Source organism: Lagopus leucura, unplaced genomic scaffold (genome assembly GCF_019238085.1).
Source record: "Lagopus leucura isolate 7727_CA_CO unplaced genomic scaffold, USGS_WTPT01 Super-Scaffold_73, whole genome shotgun sequence".
Classification (NCBI taxonomy): Eukaryota; Metazoa; Chordata; class Aves; order Galliformes; family Phasianidae; genus Lagopus; species Lagopus leucura.
The window spans coordinates 68,195,696-68,214,351 of NW_024962252.1; the positions used below are offsets into that span (position 1 = coordinate 68,195,696).

At 36.9% G+C, this 18,656-nt stretch overlaps 1 protein-coding gene across 1 annotated transcript in view; it reads right to left on the minus strand.

Moving 5' to 3' along the window:
• PLD5 (phospholipase D family member 5) overlaps nt 1-18,656 on the minus strand; it is a 159,200-nt gene that overhangs the window by 95,873 nt on the left and 44,671 nt on the right. Inside the window, exon 2 of the mRNA XM_042892100.1 lies at nt 2,980-3,116. Coding sequence (XP_042748034.1) covers nt 2,980-3,116 — 137 coding nt within the window. The remainder of the gene's footprint in view (nt 1-2,979; nt 3,117-18,656) is intronic.

Here is an 18,656-nt window from a genome sequence, read left to right on the forward strand (position 1 = left end):
AGAAAAGAAAAGAAAAGAAAAGAAAAGAAAAGAAAAGAAAAGAAAAGGAAAAAAAAAAAAAAAAGAAAGAATTTCATTCATTTCTTAGTTAAATATGGAACATTCAAGTTCTGCTTGAATACATCAAATTGTTTGCCTGCCTCTGTAACTAACAAAACAGAAAATGGTTTGTGGCCTCCAGGCACCTGGCTTCACATTGTGAGAGACACAAACCGTCTGTAAGCAAAACGCTTTTTAGAGTTCATGATTAAAGACTCAGCTTTTTAGCAAGAAGTTCAAAGGTTACAAATCATAATCAATAGTCCAAGCATAGTAATTTTTAAAGAAACAAAAATATTTCCTATGTACCCTCTTAAATAGATGGCAACAAATCCTTCAGCAATTAGCAAAGACATGCAATAAAGTCTGCTTTTCCACTTCCCTGCCAAATTTTTGCTACAAAGTTCCCAAGAAAAATAAATACGGTGGTAAAGAGGAAGGTTTTTTTTGTTTGTTTTTTTGTTTTTTGTTTTTTTTGTTTTTTTTTTTTTGACAACAAATCCAGTAAGCATTCATTATGTACAAGGAATTTAGGAATTAACAAATGAGGAACCTCATGCTGAACTACAGTAATCTCATCAGAAAGGTTTTATTCATATTCATGAACAACAATACAATCATAGTAACAAAAAGATGATATAGAGGCTTACTGGAAAATACTACTTAAAGTATAACGATTTCTCTCTCAACCTAGGAAAAAAAACGGCTTTCTAGAAATGGCTTCATTTTACTTCATTCAGTTTTCTATCTCTGCCTTTTTTATTTCTAATTATAGAACTATTCTAGACCACAGTTCTATTTTAAATATATTTTCCTGTAGAATCCAAACACCAAAATGGAGTTGATTTTCAGTAGAAGAAAGTGTTTAACAAACCACCATCGAAGTTCTTGTCAATTCAACGGCACATTTCCCATCAAGTTTATTCACAAATAAAAATAAATCTAGACTCACAGGCATAAAACTTGTATTTGATAACAGTTTCATCTTAAAAAATGACATTCTATTGCCAAATGTCTCAGCAATCCTGCAAATGTAAGCGCCTGTTCCTGAATTTCAGTCAAAGTACTCACACAGCAGAAATATAAGAATTCAATAATTCTTGTCTTACTTATTAAAAGTGCTTACTAAATAGTACTAAAGTACTAAATATATGCCTCACAGCAACTGATCTCACAGCACTTCAGTTAAGTCTGCAATATATTTAACACATAAAGGAGCCTGATTTCCATCGCGCAAAGGAGGGTTCAATGTTAGTAGGTAGCAGATACCAGCACTTTGATATTGCAATAGCTGTTATTAGAGATGGTTTATACAGTGTTATGGTTCAAGTATTAGTAGCTAGATCACGCACTTGAATCTCTCTTTGAAAGGCATCTTAAAATAGAGCTGCGATCACTTTTATCGCTGTAAATGCAGAACAGTTTCACCAACTCTAATGGTTAACATCAGTGTGAAGTTTTACTCCCAGATTCTACTTTCACAGTCCAAAGAGACAAGAATTACATATGCCAACCATCAAAGAACTGAGCAAAGATGAGCATTTTTGGAAAGGGAGATTGCTGTGTCCCATAAAAAGCATTTCTTCCCTTAGTCATGGAATAAACAATACCCCAGTTTACCATGACACTGTACACTGCTCCCACTCTTAATTTTTTTTCCATTTGAAAAGTACAAAGAGAAGATCAAGGTCTTTCATGGCTAAGCCTAGGGACAAAATTGGGAACTATTACATTATGAAACTACAATGAAAGCATGGTCTATAATTGAAGTCATGTGCAGTGCACTGAAGCAACTGAGCAGAAAGACTTTCCTCTCATCTGACCTAGTTCTGTCAAAGATTCCCACATAGAGGAGTGGGTGTAGAGGTGACACATACAGTTGTCTTCAAAAATTTTGGAAGGCAATAACTCACAGTAGAGAATATCTCATGCCCTGACAAGGAAAAGCTAACTGAACTCCAGAAAATTCAGACAAGTATTAGAAGGCCATCCAGAACTGTGAGTGTACAAAGTGAACAGGCCAAGTCATTTTACAAGGGGAAAAAAAAAAAAAACAACAGCAACCAACAACAGAGCCAGTGCTAGAAAAATGAAAGCATGGTGTGAACAGGTTTCTGTTCGCAAAGAGGTCAAACACCAAATGTACAACTTGCAGAAATGATGAGAAAAGGCTCCAACAAACAATAAAATTTCATTAGATTATTCTAATAAATACAAACAACCTCCAGCTTCCCACAGGCCCAGCCATTGGTAGCTGAGTAGATTCTGCACATGTCTTATGAGAACAAATTTTCCCTAAAATCCAACCTGAACCTCCTCGAGCACAGCTTGAGGCCGTTACCTTTCATCACTGTTACATGAGAGAAGAGGCCAACCCCCATCTTGCTACAACCTCATTTCACAGAGTTGGAGAGACTGATAAGATTATAAGATCTCCCTTGAGCCTCAATACAGACAATACTCTAGTCTTTCTGTCTGTATCCCTATTTTTCTCACAGTTTCTGAGTAAGACACCACATACATTAGGGGTGTGCAAGAGCAGTAATAGGTTATATAAAAGGAGCAGTCTCAGGTCAAAAGCAATCAGTGACCTTCCCTGAAAGAAAAAAAAAAGTCTTGATGAAAGAAAGATGCAGTAAAATTGAGAGCAGTATGAGCTACCTCAGGCCTCATTTATTGAAATGCAATACATTTTGACTCAGGAACACAAAATAACTGAACAGGAAGACCTTGCTCAAAACATACCACAAAACACAACTGCAAGAAATGTGCTGTATTTTGTCAAACAAGCCTCAAAAATAAGAAATTTAAAGCAAGAAAGCATTACACTGGATGTTATCTACTCTTACCAACTACACCACCGAACTATGGCATACCATCAAATAGTTCATACCTGTTCTTATCCACCCCAAAAGAGAAGTTTTGTTTGTTACCTCTTACCGACAGTTATTTTGACAGTTCTTCTCCGAGAGTCCATCCTCATCTTCTCCCATAATATCCACTGCCGAAAATATCAGTGCAACGAGAATTGCAAAGCAGCATACCAGTGCAAAGATCACAATGCATCTTTGCTGGGACTGAAAGAGATTAAGATTAAAAAAGTTTTAACAGAGTGAGCACATTCCAGTCAATGACTTGAGACTCTAAAGCTTTTGAATAAAAATGTAGAAACCTTTGAAGACCTTACTGCCATAGCTGTAAATATGAAACACACCTCAGGATGAAAATATCCTCAAAGCCATCCTTGAGATTATCACCTTGAGATATAGCATATATCACTCAGGCATCATTAAATAATTCATGTCATAACTAATATTCATAATTTAAACTTGTCTTCTGTTGGCACCACAAGAAAAGCATTTTAAAAAAAGCATTATGCATTACAATAATGGTTCTCACATTAACTATATACTTTCTGATTGCACATCACAACATAATACACACTTCAGGATGGCAATCAAAATCTTGAGAGTTTTGTTGTGTTTAGCTGAAATAAAACATGTCATTGCGAGAATGAAGAGCAAAGTCCTTTTTTATTGCTACAGAAAGCAACTGACATTGTAAAAACTGTTGCAGCAACTGAGACACTTTGGCCAGTCCTTGCCCTGCAGCACTCAGGATACAAAGAAAGAAAACTCATGAACACTAGAGAGGAGTCAACAAAACAATTGGAGATTGCTGGCAAAACACAGCATAGCCTTACTCTACAATATGAAATCTTGCAGCACTAAATGGATACGAGTACAGCGCTAGATAAACGTGAAACCTAAAGAATTTCCTGACATGAAATTTACACAGTTGCATGAATAGAAAGATTACTTTATTCTGAAACCTATTGTTCAAATATACTGTGTATTTTTCTACTACAGAAAATTTGCACAATCTCAAATATATTTAAATAATAATTTAAAAAACTCTAACATTTTACCATAGTTTTCTTAATTTCTATCAACCCTGTACATGAACTTTTATTCAAAAAAAAGCTTTATAAAGAAATAGGAAACAGAGAAAGTGCAACCTCATATTTCTTCCTGAAAAACAACTTCACAGTATTTCCATGTTTGTTTTTTTTTTTTTTTTTTTGCATTTAAGAGGTAATAAATTTCAGGGTACCACATGCACATAAAGAGAAGGGCCCACCATTTTTTTCCTTTTTTTTTTCTTTTTTTTTTTTCCTAAAGTGATTTTCCAAAACTTCCACTTGAGTGTGCATCCCAGGAGAACCACACTCACACTTGTCAGAACAAATCAGATGTTTGTACAGAAGAAATGAAACACTCATCAGTAACACAGTAAAACAACTCACTCAGTGAGACAGAAAGAAATTTTCTGAAATTCAGTGAGAAATGTATTCCTTTACCTAACACTGAATAAATGTAGGTTATACGTGTGTTTTAAATATAATGCATGTTAAACATTTTTATAGCTTCCAAGTACATATTTAAATCTGTGCCAATATATTATCTAAAATCTTATAAGAATGTAGCATAAGAAAACCCTCTTCAAACATTCACAACACCTACTCCTGAAATAAATGCAATATGTGCTTACTTTTCTGCTAGGTATAATCGTGGTAACGTATAAACAAGAATTAGAAGCAAGTGCATTTGGGTACCCAAAAGCAAAGCTGTAGTCATGTGCACAGTAGGATTTAATAGAGAAACGTTAAAATACTGCCTTGTCATAGTGGTGAGAAAAACTAAGAAGTGCCAAAGAGGCATTTGGACCTGGGACACTGCTTTATGCCCTTTCCTCATCAGGACATCTAATCTCTTGCTACGATGACCTTTGTCTCATGCAGTTTGTTACAATTCCCCAAGTGTATTTGCAGAAACTGCTGCAGCTTCTTCCAAGTGCAGAGTTTATCACCATGGCAGCAAGACAGCAGAGCTACTCCCATGGCAGTAAGCCAAGCAGAGCCAGGGCTTACTCTCTAGCCCTGAGGGCAGGGGAAGCCAGCCAGGACAGCTCGTGGCCCTAATGCTCCTTTCACTCTAATCACAGGATAACTGCAGTTGTTCTGCTCACTGGGAACAGTCCTGAGCCCATATTTCGGACAAAGATTGACCAAATTGTCACAACTGGCATCCTAGCTACTATCCTAGCTACAACACTGCTCCACCAATTGACTCCCACCTTCTTGCTGGGTGTCTTCACAAGCAATCAAATAACCACAGAGCATCCCAGGGACTGGAACAGATAGGAACACATCAGCCTTCAAAGTTGGGCCAGCCAGACTAAGGCAGCAAGAGATGTTGCGTTAAAAGGAGTCACCAAATGTCCCTGAAAGTCTTGCTTAAAGGCCAAAAGGTATGTAAAAACTACAGAATATTTAACATGATATCATAAGAAGAAGAAAACAAAAAAAAAGCAGGTGAGCCTGACAAGTAATGTTCCTTCAACACCAGGAAATTTTACAGTAGCAATTTCCAGGTGGTGATATCCCAAGAATAAAGAAAGTGGAAGGCCAAAATAATCCTCCTGATCTACCTTAAATCCCATTTCACATCAATTCAGGGAACATACTCAAGGCTTCTAGACTTCAGTGTTGTAGCTTGAATTTGTAAAAAGCTTAAATCCCTATTATTTCAGTTCTGAGTGTGTACATTTCACAAACTTTGCAGTTTGACTGCTTCTCAGTACGAACAGCATCAATTTAACATGATGAATAAGACCAAGCTAAAAAACTAGAATAAAAAAATTAGGCATTTCTGTTTGAATATAATAACAGATTAGTTGTTTCAATGTTTTATTATTATTATTATTATTTTTTTTTTTTTAAAGTCCCAGCTCAACAGCATATTGACTTGTAGCACACAGGACCTATAAAATTCACCCACACTATAAAGAACTTTATCAAACTCCAAGAACTCTGCTTTTTTCTTTGAATGAAGGATAACACAAAATACACAATTTTTTGAAAAACTAAAAATCCCAAGTTACAACTCTCCTAATCCCAAACATTTAATCACAGATCTGAAAGGCTGGGTAAAGATCATTAAAAAAAAAAACATTATACAGATAGTAAAGGGGATTTTGAATGCTTTTACAGTTGAAATTACTCTTGCTGAGTGGTGATTTTTGACAACATTTAAACATATATATTAGATTAGGAATGAATATTTAAATACTGCTTATCTTCAAATTGATGCTAATATTATTAAAGAAGAATGAAAAATAGCTGTTGGCACCAAACGTGTCTCCTGAGCTTTTCTTTTGACAGTGATAGTAAATCTTAATTTCCATCACTAGCGTCAAAACTGCAGGCAATTTTATAATAGGCTTTTTCTAATTAAAGCTGATCAGAACAGTCCATGCCCCTATTCTATTCTACTATCCACACGTGCATGCATGTGGGAGTAACAGCAGGCTTATTGAAAGAAATTAATTCAAAATAGAAAAGCTCACACATAGAGACATTAGAAGGAATCTGTTAGATTTGCTGTTTGGGCTCAAGTCCACATGCTTGGGAAAACTGCTTGATGTGACATCGCTTTGCTTTGGCTTGGCAACTAGGATCTGAGCTTGTCAGCTTTCTCTTTCTGCTTCGATCAGAAAATGCCTAAAACCCCTTTGTCTTTCATACTTCAACACTTAGTTAAGGAATACAGATTAGAGAGAGAACTCTAAAGCTTATATAGTCCATCTCTTCATAAACATGATTAATTTATACAAGCAATACTTTAAGAGATATTTATCTACCCTGTCCTTAAGAATTTCCAGAAAGAAACTCCCGCAGAAATAAGGACCATCAAAAATGCTGTTATTTTCCACTTTCATGAGCAAAATGTGTTTATTTCACTTGCCTCATCCAAGTTAATACCAATGTTTAAAAGAAATCCATCAAAACACTGCATTCACTAAAAGAAAGCATGGTACTTTCATGCTGTTATGCTCCTAGGTAGAGAGCGAGAAAAAGAACAAAACCTGCACAAAATGAGTATGCAGTGCAGCACCATTCAGAGAAGATTTTCATTTGAGAAGAACGTTATCTGTTTATTTATCATTATATCATTTCTTATCATTAAGAAAAATGATAGCCTGTGGCAGTTAAGGTTGCACCAGAGCTGGGGCTATCCAAGCAGAATTTCAAATGAGAGCTAGAAGAAAAAGCCATCCACTTTCACTGCATACCCATTGCGCAAAGCCTGGTAAGAATTCTTCAATGGCCCATAAAGCTTTCACTTTCTTCAGAAACAATAGGTATTTCTAACACGGTAAATGTAAAGAGGAATTTACTTTTCCCTCAGCACAGTACAAAAAAACCCCCCAACAAAACAACACCTCATCTCCCCAAACAAGAGCCACAAAATCACCACGTTGCATCTAGTGAGAGAATTGAGTACATAACAACCAAGCATGTCATGGCTTTGAAATAATGCTTTATTTTTATATCTGTTTGGAGAACAAAGGAGGCAGGATTTACACAGCATACTAATACAGAGGTCATTTTTGCTTGTAAGAACCACAGAGGCTCTGAGAGAGGTTTTCAGTAGCCTGCTCCTTCCTGTAGTGTGCCTGAAGATCAGTATGAGAAGCACTCCTCTTCAGCACGAGTAGCCTGTCCAACAGCTCATAAAATTTTGCACAATTGGGATTGTATGGCATGCTATGCTATATGCTTAAGTACTGTGTTCAGTTTTGGGCCCCTCACTACAAGAAAGACGTTGAGGCCCTGGAGCGTGACCAGAGACAGGCAACAAAACTGGTGAGAGGCCTGGAGCACAAGTCTTAAGAGGGGCAGCTGAGGGAGATGGGATTGCTCAGTCTGGAGAACAGGAGGCTCAGGGGAGGCTCACTGCACTCTATAACTTCCTGACAGGAGGTTGTGATGAGGAGGGGTTTGGCCTCTTCTCCCAGGCAACAAACAGAACCTGAGGAAATGGCCACAAGTTGCACCACAGGAGGTTTAGATTAGCCACACGGAAAGAACTTTTTCTCTCAGAGAGTGGTCATGCACTGGAATGGCTGCCCAGGGAGGTCGAGTTGCTGTCCAGGCGTTTGGATGAGGAGCTACAAGACATGGTTTAGTGGCTTGTGGTCGTGGAGTCGCCGTTCCTGGTCAAGAGGTGTCTGGATGAGGAGCTGCGAGATGTGGTTTAGTAGCTTGTGGTAGCAATGGTAATGGGAGGACGGTTTGACTAGATGATCTTGTAGGTCCTTTCCAACCTTTGATTCTACGATTTGCCAAAGGTAGTATGCAAATGGACTTCAGGGATTAGAAATCTTAGAATCCTAAATTCTTGGCTCTTAAGATCATTATATGCATCTATTAAAATGTTATATAAAAACTGTTTCACATTAATCTGGAATTCACATGCAGCAGAAATATCAGTCTTCAATCTTATAACTAGTATGAATATCTTTCAGACTTAAGTCTCTATTGAACATAACTAGGAAGGCACTGATACAAGAGTAGTAGGATATGTTATGTGTTTTCAAATTGGTTGGGCCCAGGGAGCTTCATCCTTGTATATTTATGATGAAAGAAGATTTTGTTGATTTTTTTGAGATAAGATGAGATTAAGATATTTGTATCTGGATGAGGTGAAGAGCGAACTTTAAGCATCTTTGCAAAATTGTGAACACGAGTGAAGTGTCAGAAGACTACAAAAATGGTTTTAAATTAAAGACAAAAATGTGGACAGATAATGGAGGTTTAGAAATAAACTAGTTATTCCAGTTTCCATCTCTAGAGAATACTTCAACAAGTAATGAAGGCATTACATGTAAACATCTGGGAAAAAAGGAATTGGACTGAATAACAGTTTCGTCATGAAAAAGTCACATCAATCAATTTACATTTCCAACTTTCCTAATCCTAAGCCTTGGAGAAGCGAAGAATAACATACTTTGCCCTTTAGTAAAACTTCCTTGCAAACCTGAGGAACTGTGTTGAGATTATTACAGGAGACATGTAAAGCTGGATGGAATTTCATGCTTATTGAAAAAAGATAGGAGGACCCTTTAGATGGATTTAACATGAATGTGCTGCCTGTGTTTTTGTTCACATCTTTATCGACGATCTAAACTGTGAAATAGAAAGGATATGTGCTTACTAAAGCTTTCAATAAAAAAAAAAATCAGGGCAAAGTGAAAGCATGCTGGAAGGCTAGATTGAAATTTCAAAATATTCTTGATAATATAAAAAATACACTGAAAAATGTTAAAAATCAATTAAGGAAGAAAAAAGAGCAACAAGTAGGTACACGCAAACCATTGCACAAATATAGGAACTTGGAAAACATTAGAAAAAAAGAGACAATCAAAACGATTATAGGCTGGAACAGATGCTCTGGGAAGAGAAAGCCAAAACAGGGTAGGACTCTGTACTTTGGCAAACAGAAAATTCATCAGAACATTGGGTACAGTGAAGCCAAAGTTGTTATTCACCAAATATCACAATACCAGAAATGGGGAAGGCTATTGAAATGAGGAAGAGTTAAGTTTCAGACAGATCAAATGGAATTGAGCATCTGGAATTTATTACCACAGAAGTCTGTGAAAGCAAATAAGTGCAGCAAGTTTAGAGAGGAATTACACAACTCTTTCAACATGTCCTGAGAAGCTGCTAGACAAAACAGGCAAGCATGCACCCTCTAATACAGAAGCTGGGTGACCATGCTATTGTCATTGTTAAACACATTGTAAAGGACTAGATATGCAAGTGGCCAGAGCATTAGGATATATTTTCTTTGCTCTTGTATTACTTAATTATTCCATGGAAGGACCCACTAGTAATAGCGAAGTGCAACATGAAAACAAATCAATCATGCCACACTTCAGTATTGGCTTGCATTTCTATGTCCTTCTGTAATGTTTGTTCTGCATACAAAATAAAAACAATCCCTATCTCTACTTCAAGTATGCATATTTTGTTCACCTTTTAATACTGCATGGAGAGAGGTAAGAGAAATATCATCAGTAACCTTTTACTCATATAGTCACTACTGAAAGATAATTCTCCAAAAAACATTCTTTAATTTCAGTGTTTTCCAAGCAAATGCCATATATGAAGTCACACTGTCTGCCCAGTATCTTTTCAATCTGTATTTGAAAGAAAGATCTATAGAAATGTAATTATCTCAGATGTTTTATGAAATCCAGTACCCAAAATAGTGCCTCTACTAAGGGAAGGATGGCTGAAAGTTTCACCTTTCAGTGCATGCATGCCTTAGCACCATGCAGCCAGGGATGAGAAGAATCATCCTGCAGGGTGCAGGACTCTGAGCGTGCACCCCCAGCAAAGTAGCTGTGGTGGTTCCACTGCTTACTGAACAAATGTTTGATCGAGTAGGTCAGACATACAGCACAACGACAGACATATTACTATAAAAAGAAAAACTAGAAATTACCTTGGAAGAATTCCAAGGCTTTAAATACGACTTTCCTGAACCTCTTCTATACAAAGCTCTATATACAGGAAGCTATTTAACCTATTTAGAATAGGAGCTCTAAGTCAAAAGTGTTTCCAGCACATGACTAGCTAACCTCTAATGCATTATGTTGACCAGAACTGGCACAATAGAGGGAACAGTCAAGTGTTCACGTGTCATTTTCCTGAAACAGGGTCCTAACATCTATCCAGGATACACTGACTTAATCTTCATAACAATGTAAGACAGTACTGTAGTTCAGGAAAAACAGAGAAAGGTCATCATATACCCTAAGTACAGCCTACCCAAACTCAGTATCTCCTGGAAGGAAAAATAAAGTGTATTCAACAATCAGCCTGGCTTGAACAACCAACTTAGAATATATTAATACTCGTTAGTTAAAAAAAAAAAAAAAAGAAAAAAAAAGAAAAAAAAAGAACCAACACCACCGTACATACTATTTCTATATCATAATAAAGATTAACACATCTCTAAACCTGAAGCCTGTAGGTAACTAATCTTACCATAATATCATCAACCTCATTACTACCTCAGGAATATTGCAAATATAAATTGCTGCTTTAGAGAAAGCTATAGTCAATTTCTTTCTTGATGAGCACTTCTTCACATGGTGAAAGATGAAGTACCTTCGGAAAAGAAAGACCAAATTAAAAGAAAAAAAAAAAAAAACCCAGAAACACAGCATAAAACCCTAAAAGCAAAAACTGACAGCAACAGTACTTAATTAAATTTTTGGGATGACCAAAGAAAAAAAGGTCATGAAGTACACTGAAGGGAATTGAAGAGAGAAAAACACAAGTTGGAAAAAAATATTCACTGTACTCCTACAACTTCTAGTCCAAAGATGTTACCATCTAAACAGGCTGCCCTTAAATGTACCTAAATAGCGCAACAAGGTTGATGCTAAAATTTAGAACCCTTTTGGCTGATAAAATTTGGTCCTTTAGGAGCCTTTCCTGAAGAGCTAAAGATGTCCAACAGTTGCTGCAGTCCTCCCTCGTTTGGGGCAGAATCATGCTGGCAGAGCAACATATATTAGATTGATTCAGGGGGACGTGTTATGAAGACATTAAATTAGACAAAAAGAAGAAAAAAATCACTTTCATTCTGATGAAATAAAATATAACTAATAAAACTTTTCCCTAAATTATATATTTACAGAAGTTCAAAAAATGAGATTATCTCACAGGGGAAGCATTTATTTTTAGCTCATTCTGAATTTCTAGCGACGCTTTGAGTAGATTTGCCACTCAGCCAAGCAAGTTAATTCCACTGTCACAGTGAACACAACCAGTGTGACATTCATAATAAGAATTACGTCCTACTTTAAGGAGAGATAAAGGAAAATAAAAAGAGGCTTACAATCCAGAGCTAATCAGAGGGATAAAGGTAAACTAGTTAATCACAGAGATTTTGTGTATCTGATCCATGCTTTCTTTGTTATGACAAACTTGAGAGGTAATTTAGCTACCAAGGCTTTAACTTATAAAATTCTGTACTCCAATTAAATTATAGTATTTATAACTTTTGTATCTTAAACAATTCTACTTGATGGATAATTTCTTTACTGGATGGAAAATACGTAACAATGGGTAACGACTGGACTGTTGTTTTGAATTTCATAGAATCATAGAATCACTAAGGTTGGAAAAGACCTAAAAGATCACCCAGTCCAACCGTTCACCTATTCCCAATAGCTCCTACTAAACCATGTCCCTCAACACAACATCCAGTCTTTCCTTGAACACCCCCAGGGTCAGTGATTCCACCACCTCCCTGGGCAGTCCATTTGGCTTCTAGGAACTCAAAACTTGGCTCCTACTATTATTTTTGGAAGACCGAAACAGGTATTTGATCCAGAACACTCCTTGCCTGCCCACTTCTCTGCAAAAATTCTGTATGTCAAGATCCTTGAATTTCTGTAAAAAAGGAATAGGAGACAAAAATCTACCTCCTTAGCATTCTGTCTCATTCACCCGTCATCTGCCAGTGATTCCATATGACTCTTTTTACAGTCAACAGGGGACAGAAGAGTGGGGTGTCACCAAGTGCATCACTCCTTACTCTACATGCAAAGCTCTGACTTCAAGAAAGCCAGACTGGAAGTCTCAGCTTCCATCTCACAAGAGCACCTTGGATCTCCTAGAAGGTTTTCATACCTTCCACGTAAAAGGAGCATTTGAGTTCTAATGGTTTTATCTCGTGATTTTTGTTTCATTTGTGTTTGCCTGTTTTAAATGAAAGCACTCCCTAGCAAAGCAGGTAGGTAAGATTTAGATAAAGAAAAAAATTTTCTCCAAGTGTTCACTAACTGCAATGTCTTTTGCTAGCCATTATTAATAATTGATAATTGATTAGAAAGGCTCTCCCTGAATCACAACAAAAGAAACAAGCTGAATATATACAATGGGTATAAATGTTTGAGCACATTAACATACATAAAAGGGAAAGTGAACCAAGAAAAAATGTCAAGAAACAAGTAAGTATAGATCTTCAGTCTTCTATTCCTTTCTTTTCCCTCTTTCTGTATGAGATCCATTACAGTGTTCTCCATACAACCTATTGAAGAAACAGAACTTTTCCTAACCCAATGGAGAAACACATCTTTAATGTGAAGGAAAAAAAAAAAAAAAATCAAGTAAACTAGCAAAAGTATATCGTTTCTGAATGTCCTCTAGATACCCACCCACTATTCCACTATTTCTATTTACCTTGTCCTTCTTCCTGGACACAGCAAACAGCAAAACAATTCAGTATTCTCACAGTTACCTTCTCACAATTTCCATAACTTTATACAAAGAATAATCAATCAACATCATAACTGACAGGACATACATAAAAATAATGTTAGCTCAACTTCTTATATTATCTATTTTGTCCTTCTTGTTTGCATCAAAGTCACTGAAAATTCAGATAAAACAGAGCTCATCATGTAAAACACTTCAATGTGGACGACCACACAGCCAAATGTTTGTCCTGCAGCTCTTCTGTCCACCGGACCACTCCTTTCTTCAACTCATCATCAGTTTTCATGGCACCTGACTGGAAAAACTATTGAACATCTTCATCTTTTTATTACAAACAGTTTAAACAAAATATAAAATGTAGATTTTTTGAAGTTCTACTTTATTATTCTCAGTTTTGTTGCATAGAATCTCAATAAAGGCAAAAAAAAAAAAACCAAAAAACTTAGAGACGGAGATGAACACTGAATACAAAATCACAAATCCTGTAGCACAATAATTTGAAGCAGTAGATACATGTACCTCACTGATGTTTCAATGTCCCTGAAAGGAGAGGAAGTGTATTGAACCACACCAATACAAGTGATGATGTATCCGAGAAAGTTCCGAGAGTAACTGCATGCCAGAGAGTATCACTAAACATTATCACCTTTCATCCTACTGAGCAGTCCAATATTTTTCCCAGCAAACTTCACTGGGAATATTTAAGAGAAGAAATTAAATTGTTTGCAATAAAGGCATGACAGAGGATACCATCAACTGAAGAAAACTATTCTGAGCACAGATTTATGCTCACAAAGATCTTGTAAGTCCTTTCTAAACTGCAAAATGAAATGCAGTTTGAGTTCTCAGCATAGATTAGATTAAGCATAGAAAGTTGGTTTTTAAACATGAAGGGAAAAAGTCTATCAGTCTCCATCTAGCTACTGCAGTTCAAACAGAACAAAATTACCTAGCAACTTATAAATTCAATAAATAACACTGTGCTTATCCAGAGATTGCTCCAAGGACACTGAAACTATTTGCTGTATTTGCAGAAATTAATACTGTCACTTGCTGATATTTCGTAGCTGTGCAAATTACTTTGTAGATGGCAACTCTGGAAATTTGTCTTTTTACTATATAAGAGCAGACCCAGACTGTAAATGACTGTTTGGGCACGTTGACAAAAAGCATCTCAACATTTTTGGCTCAACATGAGAAATTCCCAGTGCTCTGTCCTCTGTTGGACAATCCCAATTCTTCACACAGCCAGATAAAAGAAAGCACCCAGGTGAAGTTATTGACTGTCTGCGAGATCTACATACACACAAAAGCAGAAAAATACAGCGCAAAAAAGTTTGCTGTCATCTTCCACTTGTTTTGCCTTAGGTAAACACAGCACAGATTACCTAATCTAAAGAATGGTTTGGATGATATGCTTCTCAGAAAGCAATGCCCCACCTCCTCCTCCCTCCAATCTCTCTATCCTGTCATAAAGTCAGCAAAGCTACATCAATCAAGAAGGGTATCTAATGTGTAGGTAAAGTAGGCTACGCTCCTGTGGCAAGACAGGGGAAGGGAACAGGCATGCTCCAACATTTCTGCAAGCTGGAATGGCTACAGGGCAACACCAATGCCATCAAACTGACCTAATGCTCACTAGATTATGGCATTTCTGAGGTGGCCAAGGCTGATGAATTTGCAGAAATTCTTTAAGGCTACTTTTCTCAACAATAATCTTGACATATTGTAGAAGGTGATTAAAACCAAGTTTGCAGATAGTGTCCTCTCTGTAATAGCCTTGGCCTTTTTCTAAAAATCTTTATTATTTTTCCAAAGTACATACAGCCAGTAAAATCAGGTTCTGTTGATGTAATGTTTCAGGATCTGAACTGCCCCTTCAGCAAATCTGAGGGAAGACAGATCTACAGACCAAGATGAGGAAAGTCTATAAAATGAAATAGGACAAGAAACAAAAACTGAAGTTGGAGCTCACCCAAGAAGAGAGACATAATAATAAGATAGAGGAATTTAAAGATATACTTTTAGAAATGGGAAAAGATAAATACCACAAAAATATTATTGGTATTTTATACTGAGTTACCCTGAAAATGATATTTTGCTTCAGAGGCAAATCTGGCAAAGGCCTAAAGACTCACCCTTGCATCTACAAGGCCAATCAGGGTGAGTGTCCTGGCACTATCATGGTAACTACAGCACCTGTGTCTGCTCAGTGTCCTTGATACTGGAGCACACAGTGAATGAAGAGAGAATCCTGCCGTGGTAAATCTCATATGCAGAAATCTCTTCCATAATGAAGCTATGCTCAAACTCTAATCTTTTTTTTCTTCTCTTTCAGAATAAAACAAGGAATAAAGTCCAGTCTTTTTATATAATAATGGCAGTATATTTTGCTGCTGCTTCTGTGATCGTGTTATCAGCCAAAAGGGTTCTAAATTTTAGTTAGTTTCCTGCCTCATCTTTGAAATGATGTCTTTGCACTGGCAAAAAAAAAAAAAAAAAAAAAAAAGGTGCATTTAGACTTTGCAGCATGGCACAACACCTTCACTCAAAAAGTCAGAAAGATTTCAGTATGTTCTACAAAAATCTTTTAACTACTGTCAGAAGTATAAGAAAACATCAAAGTCCCCTAAGATTATGAACAGGTGACAAAAAGGAGCGAGCAGAAGCAGCAATTTCCATCTATCATTTTAGATCGTCTTCATTTCTATTAAGTGTTCTGAAACTTTAAATTATTTCAGTTTGCCCCATCAGCCATAGCAAATAGCTTATTACTACTCTTATTATGTCTTAGTCCACCCAAGATACTATATAAAAAGCTAAGAAAGTGTGGCACTTCATTCCAAAATGCCAGGCAATAATTAAAACACAACATACTGACTGCCAGGAAGACCTCCCTCACTTAGGCTACCTGAAGTACTTTTTCCACAGCTCTGTTTATGAAGGACCAGAGAGCTTTTTCCTCCTCTTTGAATACTACACCGAGCTTAACCATTTCTAAATTTCTAAAACCACTAATCTTGTTTGAATTCTATTATTTAATATTTTAGATATTTAGATTATAAATACATTGCAGGTGTACATAGATAGCATGGAGACTTTAAATACCAGGACTCTTTCACTTCAGCAACCTCACTCAAACTCCTTCAGAGGCTGGGATTCAATCTCAGTCCCAAAAAATGGACAGAGATTTAGATTTACCTTAATTCAGAAAGTTCTGAAGATTGGGAACCAAGATAAACATTGTACAACATTTTTTAAAGTGCACCTTGGCTAAAACCAATCTCAGTATCTCCCTCATCTTAAACAAACAAACCCCCCAAACTCCACAGAAATTATCCATAAAATCACACCAGTAAATTACTGAAGGAAGTTAATAATTTTAAGATTTCCACCTCCAAAATTAACAAGTGTTTTTTGAATAAACATGCTTTCATTGTTCATTTTCCTGGTTAAATTACAATTTCTTTTCCAGTAGGCAGACAGCTGATGATACAGTGTTAATCTCATACTAGTAAGGAAGGCAAGAACTGGCAGAAGGATCTCCTTATATGGAGTGACTGCACGTAGCAGAAAATGATGGATTGTCTGGATGAGGAGCTACGAGATATGGCTTAGTGGGAGGACAGTTGGACTAGATGATCTTGAATGTCCTTTCCAACCTCGTGATTCCATGATGTAGCTACATACGACACAGCGCACTAAAATACACATTCTTCCAACTTTGTTTCAAAATCAGTTTTAGGCTGAGTAGCACAATCCATGAGCAAGATTACAGTTATACTAAGTAGTTTTATGGAAAATATGAACTAAGTGTCCAGAAGTCAGAGGTCAACTGAATTACTGGAAAAGAAACAAAACATCAAAGAAAAGTCCTTAAATTAATCAATAAATTCTCAATATGCCCACAACCTGAAAGCCACATGCAGTTCTAATCCACTAATCTCAAAAACTTCAGAGCTACAGGAAGAGATATGAAAAAAAGAAGCGCAGTCAATAGAATATCCCGAGTTGGAAGGGACCCGGAAGGATCAACCAACCTTGTTCTACACAGGACCACCCAACACTGTCTGAGAGCATTGACCACTCCATGAACTCCAGTGGCTTGGGGCCACGACCACTGTGCACTGAGCAGCCTGTGCCAGTGCCTGGCCACGGTCTGGTAAAGAATCTTTTCCTAATCTCTGCTCCTCCACTGACACAGCTCCATGCCATTTCCTCAGGCCCTGTTGCTGTCACCAGAGAGCAGATCTCAATGCTGCCCCTCTGCTCCCCATGAGGAGTTGTAGGTCACTATGGGATCTCCCCTTCAGCTCTTCTGCTCTGAGCTGAATAAACCAAGGAACCTCAGCCACTCTGTACATCTTGCCCTACAGACCCTTCACCATCTTCGTAGTCCTCCTTTGGATGCTCATAGTTTTATCTCCTTGTATCGTGGCACGCAAAAATGCACCCAAAAATGCACCCAGAACTCAAGTTGAGCACGGGCTGCCACAAGAGACAGAGGTCTCAGCTGCACCTGCTTAGGAAGTCTGAGTTTTCACTTCTGTTTCAGATAAAACATTAGTACAGTTTATGTGCATAGTAAAGAGTGACCATACAAACAGATTTTGTATCTACATAACTTAAAAACATCAGTGAAGTCGTGCCGTTCAGATGCTCGTAAATCGTAGTAAATTGCACATTAATCTGAACTATCTTGAACTTAACAATTTCAGAGATCACATGTACACTCTGTACATGTAACAAGTACTTAGGCTTTTTGAGCCTGAACTCTCAGCTTATCTTGGAGGTGTTCACTGAAGTATCTGTTCTAAAGGACTTTTACAAGGTTTCTTGCTTGCGTGTCAGTGTAGAGTGACAATTAACATTAACCTGCCAGCTTTATTTAGTCACCATTACAAAGGAAATGTATTATTTATGAAAAATAAAAATCAATCCGTGGACAGTTAAGTAAATTTTATCCATAAAATAGGAAGAGAAGGAAGACCAAGATTCCTTTATAGAAAACTTTAAAAATCTAAGGCCATCGGTAGCTGGATTTATGACAGAAGGGTTTATTAATTGGTTTATTAAAATGAATGACACCAATAAGAAAGGCAGTGACAGCTACATACAAAGAGAATCTACATGAATTTAGAGAACTGGTTCCAGTGGCAAAAAAAAGAAAAAAAGAAAAATAAAGCTATCATTAGCGATGTTTAAAGGGATGTAACGTTACCTGATTCACCCTGTCAAAAAACAGTAATCCTATCAATTAAGACACAGAGTAATGTATTGGTTCTAGCCCAGAGACATACATTTTTTCTGTGTTACTGTACAAGACTTTGGAGCTGCTTAGTCCTAAATACTGAGATATGGTCTGTACCAAGGCACTCCCAGAAAACAAGTACACTAGATTCATGAAGACAGCATTTTGTTTATCTATTTGCATTTTATTTTAATAATTGGGGTTATTAAGAAAATGTAAGGG